Here is an 18885-nt window from a genome sequence, read left to right as displayed (position 1 = left end):
TTTCAGCCCAGCCAGCCAGGCTTCCCTCTTTTAAGCTCCTTTTGTCTTATTTCCATTTGAGAAGACATAAAATGAGTAAGGGGTGGAAGATTTCTTGCCAAACCATGATTCAGGAGGAAGCTCAGCCACAGAACATGCAAGTGTGGCATCGCCCAGAGAAAAAAGACTTGTAGAGACAGGTCTCCGAAAGATCCACCCCAGATTTTGCAAAGAAAGCACCTCCTTCATCACAAGCTCTAAGCCCTTCCAAGTTCAGGAAGAAACTACCTGCTCCGCCATTGACAACTTAGCACAATGTGCCCAGCAGGACCAGTGTGAGTGAAGCAGACGGTTTTCTGCAACATGACGCACGGGGACAGTGCAGGTCCTGTTTGCAGCCTGAAGTTTGTGACTCTCCTGGTGGTCCTAGGTCCGGAACTCCTATTCCTGGGAGCCGGAGTGCAGCTTCAAGAAAATGGGTATAATGGATTACTTGTTGCAATCAATCCTCAGGTATCCGAGGATCAGAAACTCATCCCAAACATTAAGGTGAGTGGCAAGTATGAAGTCAAAACCATTATCCTATTCGAGCAGACCTGTAGCCTTCTTTAAGGAGTTGCCTGGTTTGTATTTGAGCAGTAAGGAAAGTGATGTTTCTCAAAAATAGCAACAAAAATTACAATTAACAGCCAAGCCAGTTTGTTCACCTAATTCTGTGTAGTCTCAGCTCACAGACTGTTGATCTAGCCCTCTTTTATTTGTTGTTGCTGGTTACTACTAATTTTAGCTTTTGTGTTTAACTACATGGCTGTTTTTGGGGTAGCAACTTAAAAAATAATCCATTGTGGCAACAAAGACCAGATGTTTGACTGATGAATAAGCATGATTGTGTTTATTAAAATTATGTTGTTGGATTCCATCCTGAGGATCGGAATTCTCAGACAGAAAGAGTGAGAGTTTGAACGGAGTGCCAAAGAGCAACATTCTTTCTTTTCACCTGAATGTTCTGTAAAGCAGTTGACTATTTTCACCTTGATATGGTAAGGCAGGCCCATCGCTCCATTACTTGAGTCTCCCTTTGGTATTGCTTTAGTGAAATCAGTATTGTCATAAGGTGTGGTCTTGGAAAGGCGTGCCGTGAAAAGGATTTGTTCGGTAAAAGCTTAGAAGTCTTCCACAAAATTTGGAAAATTATATAGGCAAACCCAGACGCACAATTAGTGTCCTAAAATCTCTTCCAGATAACCATTTGAAGTTTATTTATTTTGCTCCTAGGTTTTCCCAAAAATCTAATACTGTCTCTAAAAGAAATGGGCTCCTTCATTATTGTTATTACTGCTTGTTCAAGTATAACCAGAAAACTAAAACATTAAGAAGTTACAAGTGATAAAATAAGCTTTTCTTTTATTTGGTTACAGGAAATGATAACTGAAGCTTCTTATTACCTATTCAATGCTACCAAGAGAAGAGTGTTTTTCAGAAATATAAAGATTTTAATACCTGCCACGTGGAAAGCTAATAATTACAGCAAAGTAAAACAAGAATCATATGAAAAGGTAATTCAAGATTTCATTAAATGTGCTTAACTCAAGAAAAAAATATAATGTGTTCAAACTTTAAAAGTGAGAACTTAGACAAAAACAAATTAATATTAATACACAAACAATATTATTGAAAAGATTGTTATGTGCAAAATGTATGGAAATGTAATAAATGAGTGAAAATTATGGAGTAAAAAATAAGCAAAATGCCATTGCCCAAGCGGCCTCTCAGAAGATCTCTTTACTATGTAACTTACAGAGTCCTTTCTGAAATTTTTGGTTAAGGACCAAGAACTAGTTTTATTCTACTGAGTATGAGCTGTAAAGGGAATAATTTCAATTATGACTATCCTCATTTCCCACCCTGTCAGAGACAGTAAACATACATGTACAGACAGAAACCTAAGCCACCCATGCATATAAAAATATGACTTTCTTGTCCTGCAAGAGTGCAAATTAGCAGAATTTCACATTAGTCCAAGTCCAGGACACTGTTTTTGAGGAGTATGTTGATAAGAAGCAAGGCAGAAAGCAGGGAAGAGAGGCATGGCTACCTTTTTTTTTTCCAACCAAAAAAAGAACCTTCAAAGGACTCTCTTAAGCTGTAGATTATAATTAAGCATCCATGATAATGTCTGGCACATACTGGTATGCATGCTATAAATAAATGTTAAATAAATTTGGCAAATGACTGTTTGAAATTACTGTGATCAAGAGTCCTAGCAGCTACCAGAAAGGGCAGGAGCAGAGGCATTGAGAATATAGCTCAGGGCTTCAGCAATGGAGTGGGTTCAAGATCTGTAATTACAGCTCGGATAGAAGGGCTGAGACTGTGGTAATTTCCCCTTTTCCTTATTTGTGTCACTTGGTATGAATTTTCCTAAGATTGTTTTAATTCTTAGATCTCCTTTGAAGTTATTGAATGATATAGCAATCTCAAAGGCACCCCAGTGTCCTGAAGAAGTTAAAAGGGTCCTTAAAACTATCTGATTTATGACCAGGTGAAAGCATTTGATGATTGGGCTTGGAGATAGGAGTGATAGACGAACTGGGATAAACTGGGAACAGAGCTATTGTTTATTAAACTTCAACTAAATGCTAGGCATTCTGTATATATTGCTTAATTCTCAGACACCTAAAATTAGTTGCTGTTATTGCAAATTAGGAAACTGAGGCTCAAATATGGTAAGGATTTTATCCCAAGTCAAACAGCTGGTAAATTAAAGAGAAATTTGAATTCATGCCTGTTTGATTCCAAAACCTATGCTCTTTGCTCTAAGCTATACTGTCTCTAGCCACCTTACATAGTTGTCATTAATCAATCTGGCCTTTAATGGGACAAAAAGTCTTGGAGATAACCAACACCAAACCCAGGTGCTACTCCTCATCCTAATGAAGAAGAGAGAAATAAATAACTAAAGCAAAAATGACTGAACAGGGCTTCCCTGGTGGCTCAGTGCTTGAGAGTCCGCCTGCCGATGCAGGGGACACGGGTTCGTGCCCCAGTCCGGGAAGATCCCACATGTCGCGGAGCGGCTGGGCCCATGAGCCATGGCCGCTGAGCCTGCACATCTGGAGCCTGTGCTCCGCAACGGGAGAGGCCACAACAGTGAGAGGCCCGCGTACCGCAAAAAAAAAAACAAAAACAAAAACAAATGACTGAACAGAAAGATTAAAGGAAAGAGTCACTGAAGGCTGTTCATATATCTGCTAGATACCAACTCTTTTAACCTCATAATGTCAATCAAGCAAACACTTAGCAAATGATCATTACATACAGGAACCATGCTAGGCATGGCAGAGGACACAAGGAAAAGCAAGATAGTTCCTCTCCTTGTGACTCTACAGTCTAATGTAGGTGGGACGCAGGGGAGGGGGGGAGGGGTAGGATAAAAGTACATAAAAGCTGTATTACTATGGTCTGTAAGGTAGTATATAACCCCAAACAGCCTGAGTATTCTACCCCATACAGTGTACTCTTTCCTTTTTGTTTCAGGACAACTTTCCAGACATAGAAATGAGGTTTTGTCCAAGTGAAGACTATTCAAGGGCATGATGCCTGTAGCCCTTTTCACAGGTGTTGCCTTGCAAAGTCCTTGGCTTGAATTCTTATCTTTCTAAAAAAAAATGCTAATTATTATAAAAATAATTCATGCTTGTTGCAAGACAATGTAGAAATATGGACAATAAAAAGAAAATATTACCTTCCACTATTCCTCAGCGGTGTGTACACCCCCACACACACACACCAGTACACATGTAGTACATATAGTGATTGTTACATATATATTTATAAGATCATATTAGATCTATTGTTCCATAACCAACTTAAAAAAAAATTAACAACATACTTAACTTCTAAGGGCAAGTCTTGAGACAACATATTATCTTTATTCCTCAAAATAAAAGGAACAATGTTGTATATAAAACTGTGTTCTCTAGATGGTTATTTGAATAGATATTTACTTTAGCTTCTGACTTAAAATATTGTGTTTTATAAATAGTAATTGAAATGGTAAGGGTACAGTATGAAATATAACTTCAATAGAATAATTGTTTTGCTGATCTGATTGGTTATGGGAATAAAAGGAAAAGGCTTAAAAGAAACATATCCTATTGTCTTACACTGATGAAAGAACCCACAGAAAGTTGTTCACAAAAGGCTATAACATTTTACAGTACAGCTCTGAATGATGTGTAAATGCTCTTAAAATTTCTTCACACTTTTAAATTACTTTTTATCGTGATTTATAATGTCAGAATTTTACAGTGTTGACTTTTGAGAAAATTTTAATCTGGAAAATGGGAAGGTCAAATGAAAGTAATGAAGCTCCATGGAAATTTGATAAGCTTTTAAAATATATACGCTTTTGAAAGTGACAGATAGTTTTGTTGATATTTAGTTGTGAATGCATTTTAAACTCCATCTAAAGGCATTTATTTTTTTAATCTGTTTTAAAATTGGGATACAATCCATATAGAAAAATGGACACATATCTTAGACGAACACTTCAAAGTGTTTTAACAAATGTAGATATTTATGTCACCAACATTACAGTCGTGATGTAGAGTATTACAAGGCATTTCTTTTAATTTAGGCAAATGTCATAGTGACTGACTGGTATGGGGCACATGGAGATGATCCATATACCTTGCAATACAGAGGGTGTGGAAAAGAGGGAAAATACATTCATTTCACACTTGACTTTCTACTAAATGATGACTTAACAGCTGTCTATGGATCACGAGGTAAGTTTGACCAATCAAGAAATAGACAATGGACAGCACTATTTACAGTATTCTGTGCTTAATGCTAAAAGGAACTCAGAGAACCTGAAACCTGCCAAGGACTTACTATTGGGATGAGGAGATAGGCCACGTGCCCATGAAAAGATGAGGGACAAAGTGAGCCAGAAAGGGTTAAGCGCCAGATTAGTGGCCCAGACAGGGCATGCTATAAGAATTCAGTGAAGACGGAGAGCATTTTGAGCTAAAGGTGGTCAGAAAAGGCCTCACAAAGAAGAGGATCTTAAGGTTGAATATAATTTTGATAAATGGAAAAAAGGGAGAGAGAGTGGGAAAAGTATGAATAAAACCGTGGCAGCAGAAGAATCCAGGGCATATTTGAGAGATGGGCACAGTAGACCCCACTGATGGTGCCGAAAAACTATGGGAAGTGAATAGTGGGAGAAAATGCTGAAATGCACATGGGGTAGGTGATGGAGAGCCTCAAATGCCCAAATTAGCAAGTCACAACTTAAGGTTTGTAAACATAGGAGTGAAACCATCCAAGCAGGGTTTTCAGAAGCTAAATCTGGCTGTGAGGATAATCTGACTCCCTCAGATCAATGAGGGAGAAACTGGATATCAGGAGAATAACTAGAAGTCCAGGTATGAGGCCATGAGACTTGAGTAAGATCGAAGGCAGTGAGATGGGAAGGACAAGAAAGAGAGTAACAAGAACAAGAGAATTTTCTACGTGCCAAGTGCTGTGCTATTTGCTTTTCAAATGTTATCTTATTTAATCCTAACAACTCTAAGTAATGAGAGATATTCCAGAGGGGAAAAAGTATGAAACAGAGGTCAGAACTGCTTCAGAGTGAAAGGCAAGGAGTGTGTGTGTGGGCAGCATTAAGTAACACACCAGGTTTTGGGCAGAAATAGAAGGGACCAGTTTAAAGGGGAAATCCACAAGTCTGGATTTAGGCAAGTAATTGTGAGGAAAGTGGACTATGCTGGTGGAAAGACCCAGCCTGTGGCAGAAAAAGGATGACTAGAGTTTGACAGTGAAGCCAGCGTCATAGGTTTGGAGATTGGCATTTAGTGGATGAGATCTGAGAAAGAAACTGTGGTGAGAAAAATGAGTAGGTCAAGGGCTAACTATCCAATTCTTAATTTTTTGTTTTTGATTTTAACGTACAGCAGTGCCTTTCAAATGATGTTTTCACTTTTACCCCCATTTAAATCTAAATAGATTTTATTATCCTCTGAATAACTAGCAGGAAGTGGAGCCACACACTCTATAAAACACACTTTATAAAACACTTTATAAAACTTTATAAAAATGGCTTTTTTTCCTGGTAACTCTGAGGTGCTGATAATCTCTGCACAAATATATGACTTCACCAGCACTTCTAAATTCCATGAGTAGGCAGAAACTTTTCCTTAGCACTTTCAGCTTAGACTGTTCCCCTCCCTTCCTATGTTCCAAGGTCCAAAAAATGCATAATATGCCACAGCCTGAGTCAACTCAGCAAACACTTCCTGGGTTCCCAGATCTTAAAAGAATTCAGAAAGAAAAGTGTACTTGGGGAGGGGAGTTAATCTGGAAAATTTCTATTGGGGAGAAGTCAGTTTTTAGCTGAACATTGAAGAAAATACAAGATTTAGAAAGATAGAGATAAACTTATAAAGGATTTGATGCTGACAATGAGGATTTTCATGAGCTAAGATTTGAAGATAAACATGGAGAATCAGGAATAAAATGAAAGAGAAAGGACCACCCAAGCTGGTGAGGAGGTTCTATGATCCTTTTTGCTCCTTCTTCCCTCCCTGGCCTCAGGGTTTCAATCATTGCTGTAGACAGGAGAATTATCTATAGGAAAAAAGAGTGGCAGGCATGCCTGGATAACACAAACTGAAGAATAGGAGAGATTTATTTGCTGGTTTGATGTCTTAGTCGATTTGGGTTACTATAACAAAATAGCATACACTGGGAGGCTTATACACAACAGAACTTTCTCACAGTTCTGGGGACTGGAAGTCCAAGATCAAGGCACCAGCCAAATTGGTTTCTGTGAAGGCCCACTTCCTGGTTCATAGACAGCCATCTTCTCACTGTGTCCTCACATGACAGAAAGAAGGAAACTCTCTGGGGTCTTTTTATAAGGGCACTCATCCCATTTATGAAGGCCCCACCCTCATGATCTAATAATCACTCCCAAAGGCCTCACCTCCTAACACCTTCACATTGTGGGTCAGGATTTCAACATATGAATTCTGGGGGGACATACACATTCAGTCCATTGAATTGAACATTCAGTCCATATGCTTCTTTTCCTTTCCCAGAATTCTGAACTTATAGGCATGTATAAAGCTAAATAGAAAACCTTAGGCAGCTTCCTTAGGGAAATGAGAGAATGTGAGACTCCTCACTAATTTCAAACAGATATGCAACAGGTAAATCACTGGTTTGCACTTCCAGGACTAAACATATTTTCACACTGCCTCTTTTACGATGGTGGGGGTAAAGCAGAAGGGGATGGGAACGGGGTGGGGAAGAGGAAAGTGGAAGCAAGAATTGCACGTCAACCCTTCAGAATGAGTATATATAGTCAGGTGATGTTACGTATTCACTGATTAGCAAGGTATATTGCTGAAATTTTAGGAACTCAAAACAAAAACTCTCTCTTCCACAGGCAGAGTGTTTGTTCATGAATGGGCTCATCTCCGTTGGGGTGTGTTTGATGAATATAACAATGAGAAACCTTTCTACGTAAATGGGCAAAATCAAATTAAAGTAACAAGGTTAGTGTTTTTTTGCATGTTTAAAATTCACTGTTTATTTTTTTTTACGCTAAAATAGAGTTTATAATGGCTGCAAAACTTAACTGACAATTTTCAGTTTTATTGGATTTTTTAAAAAATTGGTAAGTATTTATGTGGTCAAATGCCAAAACAATATAAAAAGTTATACTCTTATATAGCATACTCCCACCACTCTCTTCACCCTGTTCCCTTTCATCCCCTCTAGATCACCATTTTTATTAGTTTCTCATTTATTTTTTCTGTGTTTCTTCAGGAAAATTCAAATAAATATGAATATATATTTTTCCTCACTCTTCTTTCTTTTAATTGCATAGTGTTCCATTGTATGGATATACCATAATTTTTCAACCAGTCCCTTATTATTGAACAAATGAGTTGTTCACCATATTTTGTTATTACTACAAGTCATAATGCTATAAATAAGTTATTTCCATTATATGCAGGCAGATCCGTATATCTATTGAATAGCTTCCAAGAATTACCAGGTCATAGGGTAATTTTAGCTGTAATTTTGGTAGATATTGACTGATTCTTCTCCCAAAATTTAGATGGTTTTTTATCCCATTGACAGCATTTGAGACTGCTTATATAGGAAGGAATCCTTTTAAATATCATCATTAGATGTTCATTCTCTTCTTCCTCTGATGTCCAATGGCAATGAACTCAAAGGAGCCCTGATTCAGGATACTACCACTCATGACCTTCCTCAGGCCTCCAAAAGTTCATGTTGATTTCTCGGTGACTTTTGCTTTGACCCTGTTTAGCTGGTAAAGCCCTTGGCAATACAGAGCCTCTCATCAAAATCAAATGCTTTAAAATCAAGTGGAGTGCATTTGTAAATTAATGACCTTTCTTAATAGTTTTTAAAATGTCTTCTGTGTATCTAGCAATCTATGATCCTAGAAACAAATTATTTTATGAGCCAATAAGAAAGAAACATAAGCATTTCTAAAACAGACCCAATGTCTCTTCCTATTTCAGGTGTTCATCTGACATCACAGGCATTTTCTTGTGTGAAAGAGGCCCTTGCCCCCAAGAAAACTGTATTATTAGCAAGATTCTCCAAGAAGGATGCATGTTTATATACAATAGCACCCAAAATGCAACTGCATCGATAATGTTCATGCAAAGTTTATCTTCTGTAAGTATGGCCTTAGAATAACAAACTCTTACAAGATTCCATCTTTTCCCAAGATAGACTGATATGTTTTAAGTATTTAAACAAAAAGACAATTAAGATTCACTACATTTGGGACTTCCCTGGTGGTCCAGTGGTAAAGAATCCACCTTCCAATGCAGGAGAGGAGGGTTCAATCCCTGGTCAGGGAACTAAAATCCCACATACCGAGGGGCAACTAAGCCCGTGCGCCACAACTACTGAAGCCCACACTCCTAGAGCCCGTGCTCCGCAACAAGAGAAGCCACAGCAATAAGCCTGCGTGCCACAACTACTGAGCCCACGTGCCTCAACTAGAGAGCCCATGTGCTCTGGAGCCCATGCACCATAACTAGAGAGAGAAAACCTGCATGCCAAACTACAGAAAGAGAAGCCTGTGTGCCGCAATGAAAGATCCCGTGTGCCACAACTAAGACCCAATGTAGTCAAAAAAAAAAAAAAAAAAAAAAAAGAAAAGAAAAGAAAAAAGATTCACTACATTTTAGAGCTTGGGGAACCTTAGAGTTCATCTAGTTTTTACTTTACAGATTAAAAAAAAAAAACTCAGTGCCCCCCCCCCGACAGTCCAAGCTGATCAGTAAAAATTGTTTCCTTTAGAAAAGTGATTATGTGCTCTCCAGGGAAGGTGATTTAACAAGGGGAAACCTGGAGTCTTCAAAATAAATTGCTCGTATGGTGGTGCATCTATATCCTTTCACAGGAAAGTGTACTGGGTTAATGACAGGGATGTAACGTATGATTATATTTCTTCATTTAAGGTAGCAAACCACTCTTATTTTAATGGAATTCCCTAATTCTCTTTCCCTTGTTTTGCATATTCTAGAACTTAAAAAGAAAAGTCACGTGTTACCAAGGGAAGTCAACTAACCCTTAGCTTTGCAGGTTCAGAAACTCAATCTTGTCAGTATTCCACGCTAACTGACAAGAGACTTGTGTAGGAATCCAGAACACATTTTTAAAATTATTTAAAAAGAGTACTCTGTCATGGAGATCTGACACTCGCATTCTCTAGCCAGTTCATTTTCTCTCTGACAGAAGCAGCACGGAACAGCCAAATTCTACCCAGAGGCCTATTTTGAGAGTGTGGAATCAGAAAGGAGGGAGTTAGGAGATGCAGAGATTTAGTCACATCAGCCTTCATAACCTGATACATTTTTCCAACTTCATCACATCTGTGGGTCACGTCCTCTCCATTGAGCTGGGAACACTGTGGGCAGTGTCTCTGTGAAGTTTTCTGTTTCTATGACTAACCCAATGTTCCTTGGATTGACACATTCTTTTTTTAGATAATTTTTTTTTCTTCAGTCTGGTTTTAGTCAAGGCTAAGAGTCATCTGTAACTTTAAGGTGCTTTTTCATATTTCTTGTCCAATTCATTATGGTTTTAATTTAATTTACAGCTTCAATATCTGAAGCCAAGCTAATTCCATGTTATTTCATCCACATTGTTTGTGGCTAGGTACTATCTTTCTGGTCATTTGAAACACCTACTCATTAATATCCAGTCAGAAAACTTTTACCATCTCCTAACCATAGTCATGAAATATAAAGAAAAGAGTTAAAAACAAACATACAGACAAAAACAACAAAACAGGTTCTATCATATCTCCCCATCCTACTAAGAAATTCATGTTCTTATGCAATTACTAACTTTTTGAAGCTTCAGCTTCCTTTTCTAAGAAATTAGAGTTGGGGCTAGAGAATCTGTAAGATTTCTTTTACCTCTAAGCTTCCATAGCTCTGTTAGCAGGAAGCATCTACTGTTTGTAGGAATATAGCCACTGGGAAGTAGATAACACATTACTTTGCAATGCAAATCATGCCTTTAAAAGAGGTGCTGCCAAGGTTTAGTATTATTGTATGAATTATGGCTATATCTCCAAATGGGGAAAGAGATCAGGAAGTAGATTTAAGTTGGTTTTCTCCTTATCCTAGTCTTACAGAGGTCAATATTTGAACTAGCTCAATATAGGTTTATTGATCAATAGATAAAGGTGCAGTGGTTATTAAATATCATTCCAAGGAATAGGCTGATCAAGATAAGATAACATCTCCTGGGGTGTTTTCTTTAACACACTATTATGCTAAGGAAGTTGAGAGTTTGTTTTATTTTTTTAAAGCCTAAGATATTTATACACGGTCTACTCTCTGTTACCTAAGCGCAAGAAAACTTTAACAGAGGTTGACCTCAGTACCACATGCGTGCCAGAGTTTCAAGCAAAGGGTGCCAAGGTTTATCTGTAAATTCAATGGCATTCTTGAAGTAAAGAAGGACATAGCTGTAGCACTTCTGATTTCTCATGTTTCAGCTCACCTTTCCTCTTACCTTTAGTTGCTTGAGAATGAGAAGTATGTCTAGTGTGAGAAGAGTACTTTTATTTTCTGATTATTTTCTGAGTACTTTTATTTTATTCTTTTTCGAGGTGGTTGAATTCTGTAATGCAAGTACCCACAACCAAGAGGCTCCAAACCTGCAGAACCAAATGTGCAGCCTCAGAAGTACGTGGGATGTAATCACAGACTCTGACGACTTTAATAACAGTTTTCCCATGAAAGGGACTGAGCTTCCGCCTCCTCCCACGTTCTCTCTCATACAGGCTGGCGACAAAGTGGTCTGTTTAGTGCTGGATGTGTCCAGCAAGATGGCAAAGGTAACATTTGAACCAAAATAATTGTAAACCATCACTTTTTTCTATCAGTTTTTAATTCTTTTTCTTTTCAGAGGGGAAGGGAAGGGAAGGGTGAGGCCAAACGTTTGGAATAGTCATGGGCATCATCTCTTCTTGGGTATGAGAGAAACAAATTCAGAATGTGGCCCAGATATTGAGATAACACAGATAAATGAAATCCACAGGTAATTCCCAGCCCTCATTACTGCTACTAATTGCAACCTTTTCTAACCAAAACCCTTTCCAAAACTCTGACATGTAGCGGAAGGCTCCTCTCTGACCACATTCCACTCACTGGTAAACAGCCATGGCCGAGGCAATAGACTGAGTTTGCAGTGAGTGTGCATATCCATTATGTGTGTATTTTCTATGTCATTGTGTACAGAGAAACATATCTCACTCATCTGGCAATCTGGCAGCCTTCTAGAAACCCATTCTCCAAAGCTCCAGAATTCTTAGACAGTAATTAGAGGTTTAGTCTCTGGAATCAGGCAGATGTGCTTTAAGTCCTGGCTCCTTCATTTACTGTTTGTGTAATCAAGAGCAAATAACCTCTCTGAAGCTCAGTTTTCTCATCTGTAAAACAGAGATAACAATACCTATTTCATTGTTGTGACAGAGACAGTTCATACTGGCTCACAGGAGTCAATTGTTAAATTTTCAAGAAATTTGCAAGCCAGTTGTAAATATAGCCATTATTAAAAAATAAACTATGTAGAGTTATAATTAAATAAAATATATTGAAATAAGCATAATAAATGCTCAAAACTCATTACTTCCTAATTATTTTTCTACTATTCTTACTATTATCTATGCCCAGCGTCAGTAACTACCTGCTTTTGCATAGCCTGCAAATTAAGAAGGGGTTTAGAAAAAAATCAAGAGAATAATAAAATTTCAGGACATATGAAAATTATATGAAATTCAAATTTTAGCATCCATAAGTAAAATTTTATTGGGAGACAGCAATGCTCATTTGTTTACATATTATCTATGGCTGCTTCAGTACTAAAATAGCAGAGTTAAGTAGTTGCAAAAGACAATATATGTCCCACCAAGCCTAAAATATTTACTATCGGATCCTTTACAGAAAATGTCTGCTGATCCCAGATCTAGGCTCCTGAGGTTATTTCTGGTCTATCATCTCTATGACTCTGCTCCTACATATCTCTTGCCAACTTTGCACTCAGCGATGTCAGGTTGACAGCTTAAATCAGCCACAGTGAGAATATTTACCCCATAGAAATTGCAACAAATCCAGGGTTCTCCCTCTTTCTCTTTTTACCAGAAAGCCAGTTTTTAAACTTTTACCAGTGCACCACTAACTACTTCATAGTGTTGTTGAAAGGGAAAATGAGATACTGAATATGAAGTTTTTGGTTTATAAGTGACAACTGTTATTTTATTATAGTACTTGTCCTAAGGGAGAGTTTATCCTCTTGTATTCTCTGGATCAGTAGTCCTGGAAAATTTGCCTGTTTTGGCTTGTCTCTAAAATATGAGGAATACCACTAATACATTCAGCATCTAGATAATTTTGTGATCTTGCCTACCTGCAGTTGACTAGGGTATGATCTTCAAATATGGTCTCAGAGTAATTAATATAGACTATCTGCCTCTGTTGAGCAAGAACAGATGGGGTAAAAGGGAAAGATAGTTGTACTTGAAAGAAGACCTGAGAGAAGTAGAACAGAAATAAGCCTAAAGTAGCAAGCTCATGGCAAAGAAAACTTCTCTCCCTTTTCCTGTCAATAGTGTCACTGAACCATCACGACCATCCATTCATTTATCAGGTGCCTATACTGTGCTGGCTTGGGGGATACAGAGATGACAGAATAGAGTCTGCTTTGAAATGCTCCCAATCTGATGAGGGAGACAACACACACGTGTGAATAAACACAATACAATGTGACAAGGCTCCACAGAGGTGTGAATTGCTGTGGAGGCACTGGCAGCATCTGGGTTATAGGAGAGTGGCTGAGGAAGACTTCACTGAGAGGATGATCTTGGAGTTGAGTCTTGAAGCATAAGTAGATATTTGCCAGTTGGATGAGGTGAGGGGAGGCATGCCAGTGAAGAGAATAGTGTATGCAGGTGGCTGAGAGGCAAAATTAGTAGAATTTTTTTCAGGGGAAGTACATCAATTGGTATGGATATAACTAACAGTGGCTTGGCCTAGAAAAATGACAGATAAGATGAAAACGAATGATGAAATGAATGATGGTATGAATTTGAGAGAAATTTAAGACATATTGATATGACCTGTTCAAGGATATGGAGGCTGGTAACACAGGAGTAATAAAAGAGAGTTCCAGGTTTCTGGCTTCACTAGTTAGGAGTAGAGGTCATGACCATGTTGTTAGCAATACTTAGTATTTACTAAGTACTTACTATGTACCCATTTTGCAGATGAGAAAACTGAAGCTAAAAGAGATAAGTAATTTCTCTATGGTCACATTACTAGTAAAAGTTGAAGGCAGGATTCAAAGTCCTTGTTTTATCCACTCTACCAATTTACCTCTCAATATTGTAAGAGAAACAATATTTGGGAAGGGAGGCAATGAATTCAAAGTGTATAGAGTTTGAGATACCTGTGAGAGGTTAAATTGGTGGTGTTTCCTAAGCAGTGTGAAATGCAGGTCCAGATGTTAAGGGAGATGTCTAGGTTGGAGATAGAGACCACAATCATCACTGAACAGGTGGTCATTGAAGCTCAGCTTCCTGCTCCCACAGGCTTCAAAACAAGTGACCCTAATGAACTCATCACTAGTATCACCTGCCCAAATGTGGTCACTAACATTACTTTATATTTATTCAAGGTGTAACTATTGTCATATACATATCTCAGTTGATCCTCACGGTAATTCTATTTTAGCAAGTAAGAAAGATTATTATTACCCTCACTTTACAGATGGAATGCCCAGCCTAAGATAAACATGATAACAGAGAGTAGTGCCAGGATAGATGCCTGACTGCTGTTCCTCTCTACCATAAGATCTTTGCAATGTTTCCTCTTACCCAGGATGAATTTTAAAAGAAGCAATTACAAACCAAGTCTCTATTGGTTCTACAGATCTTTGAATCAGGTAGGAGAGAAATAGTGGATGTATGTGTTCTTATGGAATGGTAAATCATGAACAGCTTCTTAGGGGCAGAGTTCCAAACCAACCCCCACCCTGCCGAAAAGCATTCATTTTTGAGCCTGCATTTAATCAAACAATATTCTAGCATAGTGTCAATCTTTACAACTCAAAAAATCAGAGTCTGACATCTCTAAAGAATTAGCAGAGATATTTGCTAATTGAGTTACTTAGTTATACTTTTGTCTACCAACCAAATGTTGTTACCTTTCTTTTTTCCTTTCTGCAACATAGGCTGACAGATTCCTTCAACTGCAACAAGCAGCAGAATTTTACTTGATGCAGATTGTTGAAATTCATACCTTTGTGGGCATTGCTAGTTTTAATAGCAAAGGGACAATCAGAGCCCAGCTGCACCAAATTAACAATGATGATGACCGAAAGCTGCTGGTTTCCTATCTGCCTACCACTGTGTCAGCTGAAGCAGAAACCAGCATCTGCTCAGGGCTGAAGAAGGGATTTGAGGTACAGTAGAGCACCCCAAGCCTCACCATCACTTTCCTTTCCCATCATTTTCCTTTCCCTCACTTTGTAGCTGAGGTTGCTTCTGATTTGGGGCAATCTTACAATATGGTCATGAGTCTCAAGTATAGGAAAGTAATGATGGATTATCTTTAAGGTCAGGGACCACGAATTTCTCACCACTGAATCCCCTGTGCCTAGTAAAGGGCATGTAATATTTGCTTAAGAAAAATTTCTTGAAGGAATGAGTAAATAATTGAACACAATTATTTAATTATAGGCTGGGGGACTTCAGCATCATCAGAAAAATTTCTAACACTGTCCCTATCCATCTGGGACAGTTCCATCTGTGGCTGTTGTTACCCTTGGGTTTTCCAATCAAAATCAGCATGTCTGGCCTCCTGCCTATGGTCATACTAGACCTCAAGCATATGAATATCAGTTAAGGTCAGAGGTATGTTTCAAGAATAACGGAGTTCACCTAAATCAGCATAAGTGTGGATTCGACACTGAGGATACAGCCATGTGTTAAACATCTGGTAGCAGGCAGAACACAATTGCAACTGTTACTTTCTACAGCCAAGAGTTTCTCAACATTGGCTGCGCATTGAAATCAGCTGGGGATTCAAAAATTCCAATGCCTGCATCTCACCCCCAGAGATTCTGATTTAATTGATCTTGGGTGTGAGCTGGCCATTAAAAAATTTTAAAGTTCTCATCCAATTCCAGTGTATAGCCAAGGTTGAGAAACACTGCTCAAGGTCCTTTTATTGGCCACTTACTGGATCTCAGAAGCAAGGATCTCACATAATAATGTTCTCCCACATCCTCTATGATAGACACTATTCTAAACTATGGGTATCTCATAGTGATTTGAACAGGAAGAAGTCCTTTCCATGAGTAAGCAGGCAATGGCATGTAGGGTGACAAGTGCTGTGATGGGGTGAGGTGAGGACTGAGTGGAGATGGGCATGGAGAGTGTGGGAAGTTAGAAAGGACCTGGAAGAGGAATATGCCCCCCTGGTGGGGAATTTGGAATGAGAGTGAATTCTCCTGCTCAATAAGGCAATCTGAATCACATTTCCTTCCAAATGAATGATACCCTGTGTTCAGATGGTTGAAAAACTGAATGGAAAAGCCTTCGGCTCTGTGATGATACTAGTGACCAGTGGAGATGATGAGCATGTCACCAACTGCTTCCTCACTGTGCTCAGCAGTGGTTCAACTATTCATACCATTGCCCTGGGTTCATCTGCAGTCAAAAACCTGGAGGAATTATCACATCTTACAGGTAGGTAAATTTCTAGCAACATATTTTAGAGCATTTCCTTTCAACTTGAATATTCAAAGAACCACCATGAAACTCAGATTATGTCAACAGAATACATGGCTTAATTGAAAAAACTATGAACAGTTTTCTTAAGAAAAAACACAAAACAAAGTCATTGCTAAATTCTGTCAAAAATTTGCTTTTTTATACTTTCCTTAGAAACTGCCAATTATATACACCTAATGAAAATATTATTATTACTTCTTTGTTAAACCAGCCTGAGCATGTATAATCATGGAGCTAAAAGTATGTTTAAATGCACTAACTTCTATGATAAGGAGACATGCAATATTACACACATATCTTTTTTTGTTCTAAATGAGGCACAGAATAATTTTATCTTATATTCCTCACATTGAATAAAAAATGCATATGCTAACTTGAAAACTGAAAGCTAGGTTTTATTGAATTATGTTTGCAAATAATGTTTTCAGAATGTAAATGTAAATATATAGCAATATAAATGGGTAGAAATTAACCTAGATTGTCTAGGAATTACCTTAATTAAATATTTGATTTCAATAAATATTTATTTTCAATAAATATTTATTGAGTTTTTATCACATACTGGGTAGAGCTCTAGACCCTACAATTACAGCTGTGAATAGAACAAACAAAACCACTGCCTTGGGGTGCCTGCTCACCATGTGGTCGTATAGGACACTGTGCAAAGCAAGTCAAGCACGGCTCCTGCTTTCCCCAAACTCACCCTCTTAAGCAAAGGAAGTTTGTTAGAAAAGGTCTATCACTTTATCTTTTGTTTTACTTTATACATTTTAATAGCTAACATCCCAATTGTGTATTTCAGGAGGTTTAAAGTTCTTTGTTCCAGATAAATCCAACTCCAATAGCATGCTTGATGCTTTCAGTAGAATTTCCTCTGGAACCGGAGACATTTTTCAACAACATATTCAGGTCAGAATTTCCTCAATATTATATTTACAGATAGGGGAGAGGGGAGAGGGAGCAAGGAAAATAGATGAATTGTGCTGTCTCATTAACCTTATTTGAATATGTAACAGTCCTTGTTACATTAAAAGAAGGCTTTTAGTGAGCTTCTTGACATCACCAGAACCAGGCTTCATCTTTACCTGATGTCTACTTCTCAGCCCTAGGAGTCATTTTCTGTAATTGCTACTTCAGCTTTTCAAGGTCTATAGCAGAGTTTGCTCCTTCCTTGTGGCTCAAAATGGGGTTGGGGGTGGGACATGGGGTAGAGGTAAGGTCCAGAATTAAAATAAGAATCAGTGGCTTTAGTTTTAGTTCAAACTTGCCATCAATCAGAATCCATTTTACTTTGCTTCTTTAAAAACTTCCTTGAAGCTCCTCCCTCATATAAAAAGTATCAACTATTTTGTTCAATTCTAGAAATTCCTAAAGATCTCTCCAACTACCACAATTTATTTGATTTTGCTCACAAAATCTTCCTTTAATCAAGTCATTTTTTTCAAAGGGCCAATTTATTTTTCTTTCAAAGTACTTTAAAGATATTTTGAATATAACTGAATAATGTTTTGAATAAAATTTCACCTGCTGTTTCCTCACAGATGGTAAGTGAACCTGCCAAGTTAATGGCTTGATGGGAGCAATGAAATCAGTAAATTATTCTTAGAAAATATTTAACAAGATTATATGTACAGAGTAAAGGCAATAACCACAATTCTGTCATTAGAAGTAGAAAAAGGTGAATTTTAAGTGATAATGTATATTTTAGATTAGACTACAATTGGCTCTTCTGAATAATCTTTCTACCCTTGATTTTCTCTTTAATAATATGAAATAAAAAGAAATGTTTAAAAAAGTAAAACAAATTTAGCAAAACATTATTCATATGACTCAAATTGGTTCCCAGACTTGGCCACCTCTCCCCAGTTATTTGCATGTCATTAGCCCCTCTAGACTGTGGGCAGAAACTACATCTAATCCCCTTCAACAGCTCAGAGCCCGGCATGGAACGTGGCACAGTAATCAGCAGTCCACGGACACTTGTTCAATTGAGTTGAACAAATAATCCGCAATGTCTTTGCTGTCATCCACCAACAGAATTTTACATTCTTTACAAGTCTGAGCAATTTTACAGTGTTGCTAATGTCTTTATTTAATAAATATGATTTTTCAAAGTTATTTATAGACTGGTATTCTTTGTGAATACACAGCGATTAAACGCAGGGGTTCTGGTGTCAGCCAGCCTGGGCTCTATGTCTGTTTCACCTCCTTGCTGTGTGACCTTGGACAGCTTACTTCCCTAAGCCTGTCATTTCATCTGGGAAATGTGGGTAACAATAGCACTTATCTCAGAGGGTTTTCATAAGGATTGGGTTAGATAATACATGTAAAGCATTTAGCACAGTGCCCGGCATCTGTATGCACTTGGTGCATGTTACACACACACACACACACACACGAAGTGCACATACAGCTTATTTAAGTGCACACAGCTTAAATCATGACTAAATGATTTTTTTAAATGTACTAAACCCCACTGAAACCCAATGTCTGATTTCTTATTAAAATACATAAAGGTATCTGGACAGATTATA

At 37.9% G+C, this 18885-nt stretch overlaps 1 protein-coding gene across 2 annotated transcripts in view; it reads left to right on the top strand.

The window, feature by feature from the left end:
• Nucleotides 1-237: 237 nt before the first annotated feature.
• Nucleotides 238-18885, top strand: part of CLCA2 (chloride channel accessory 2) — a 37457-nt gene continuing 18809 nt past the window's right edge. Inside the window, exons 1-9 of one of the 2 annotated variants that reach the window (XM_004322348.4) lie at nt 239-528; nt 1398-1535; nt 4619-4769; nt 7439-7547; nt 8550-8709; nt 11168-11395; nt 14788-15018; nt 16129-16306; nt 17154-17260. In XM_004322348.4, the coding sequence (XP_004322396.1) occupies nt 343-528; nt 1398-1535; nt 4619-4769; nt 7439-7547; nt 8550-8709; nt 11168-11395; nt 14788-15018; nt 16129-16306; nt 17154-17260 (1488 nt within the window). In that variant the 5' untranslated portion in view covers nt 239-342. Of the gene's footprint in view, nt 529-1397; nt 1536-4618; nt 4770-7438; nt 7548-8549; nt 8710-11167; nt 11396-14787; nt 15019-16128; nt 16307-17153; nt 17261-18885 lie in introns of both variants that reach the window. The other variant, XM_019919622.3, reaches the window with a different exon arrangement.

The sequence above is a fragment of the Tursiops truncatus genome, chromosome 1 (genome assembly GCF_011762595.2).
Source record: "Tursiops truncatus isolate mTurTru1 chromosome 1, mTurTru1.mat.Y, whole genome shotgun sequence".
Classification (NCBI taxonomy): Eukaryota; Metazoa; Chordata; class Mammalia; order Artiodactyla; family Delphinidae; genus Tursiops; species Tursiops truncatus.
This window is presented reverse-complemented; position numbering and strand designations above follow the sequence as displayed.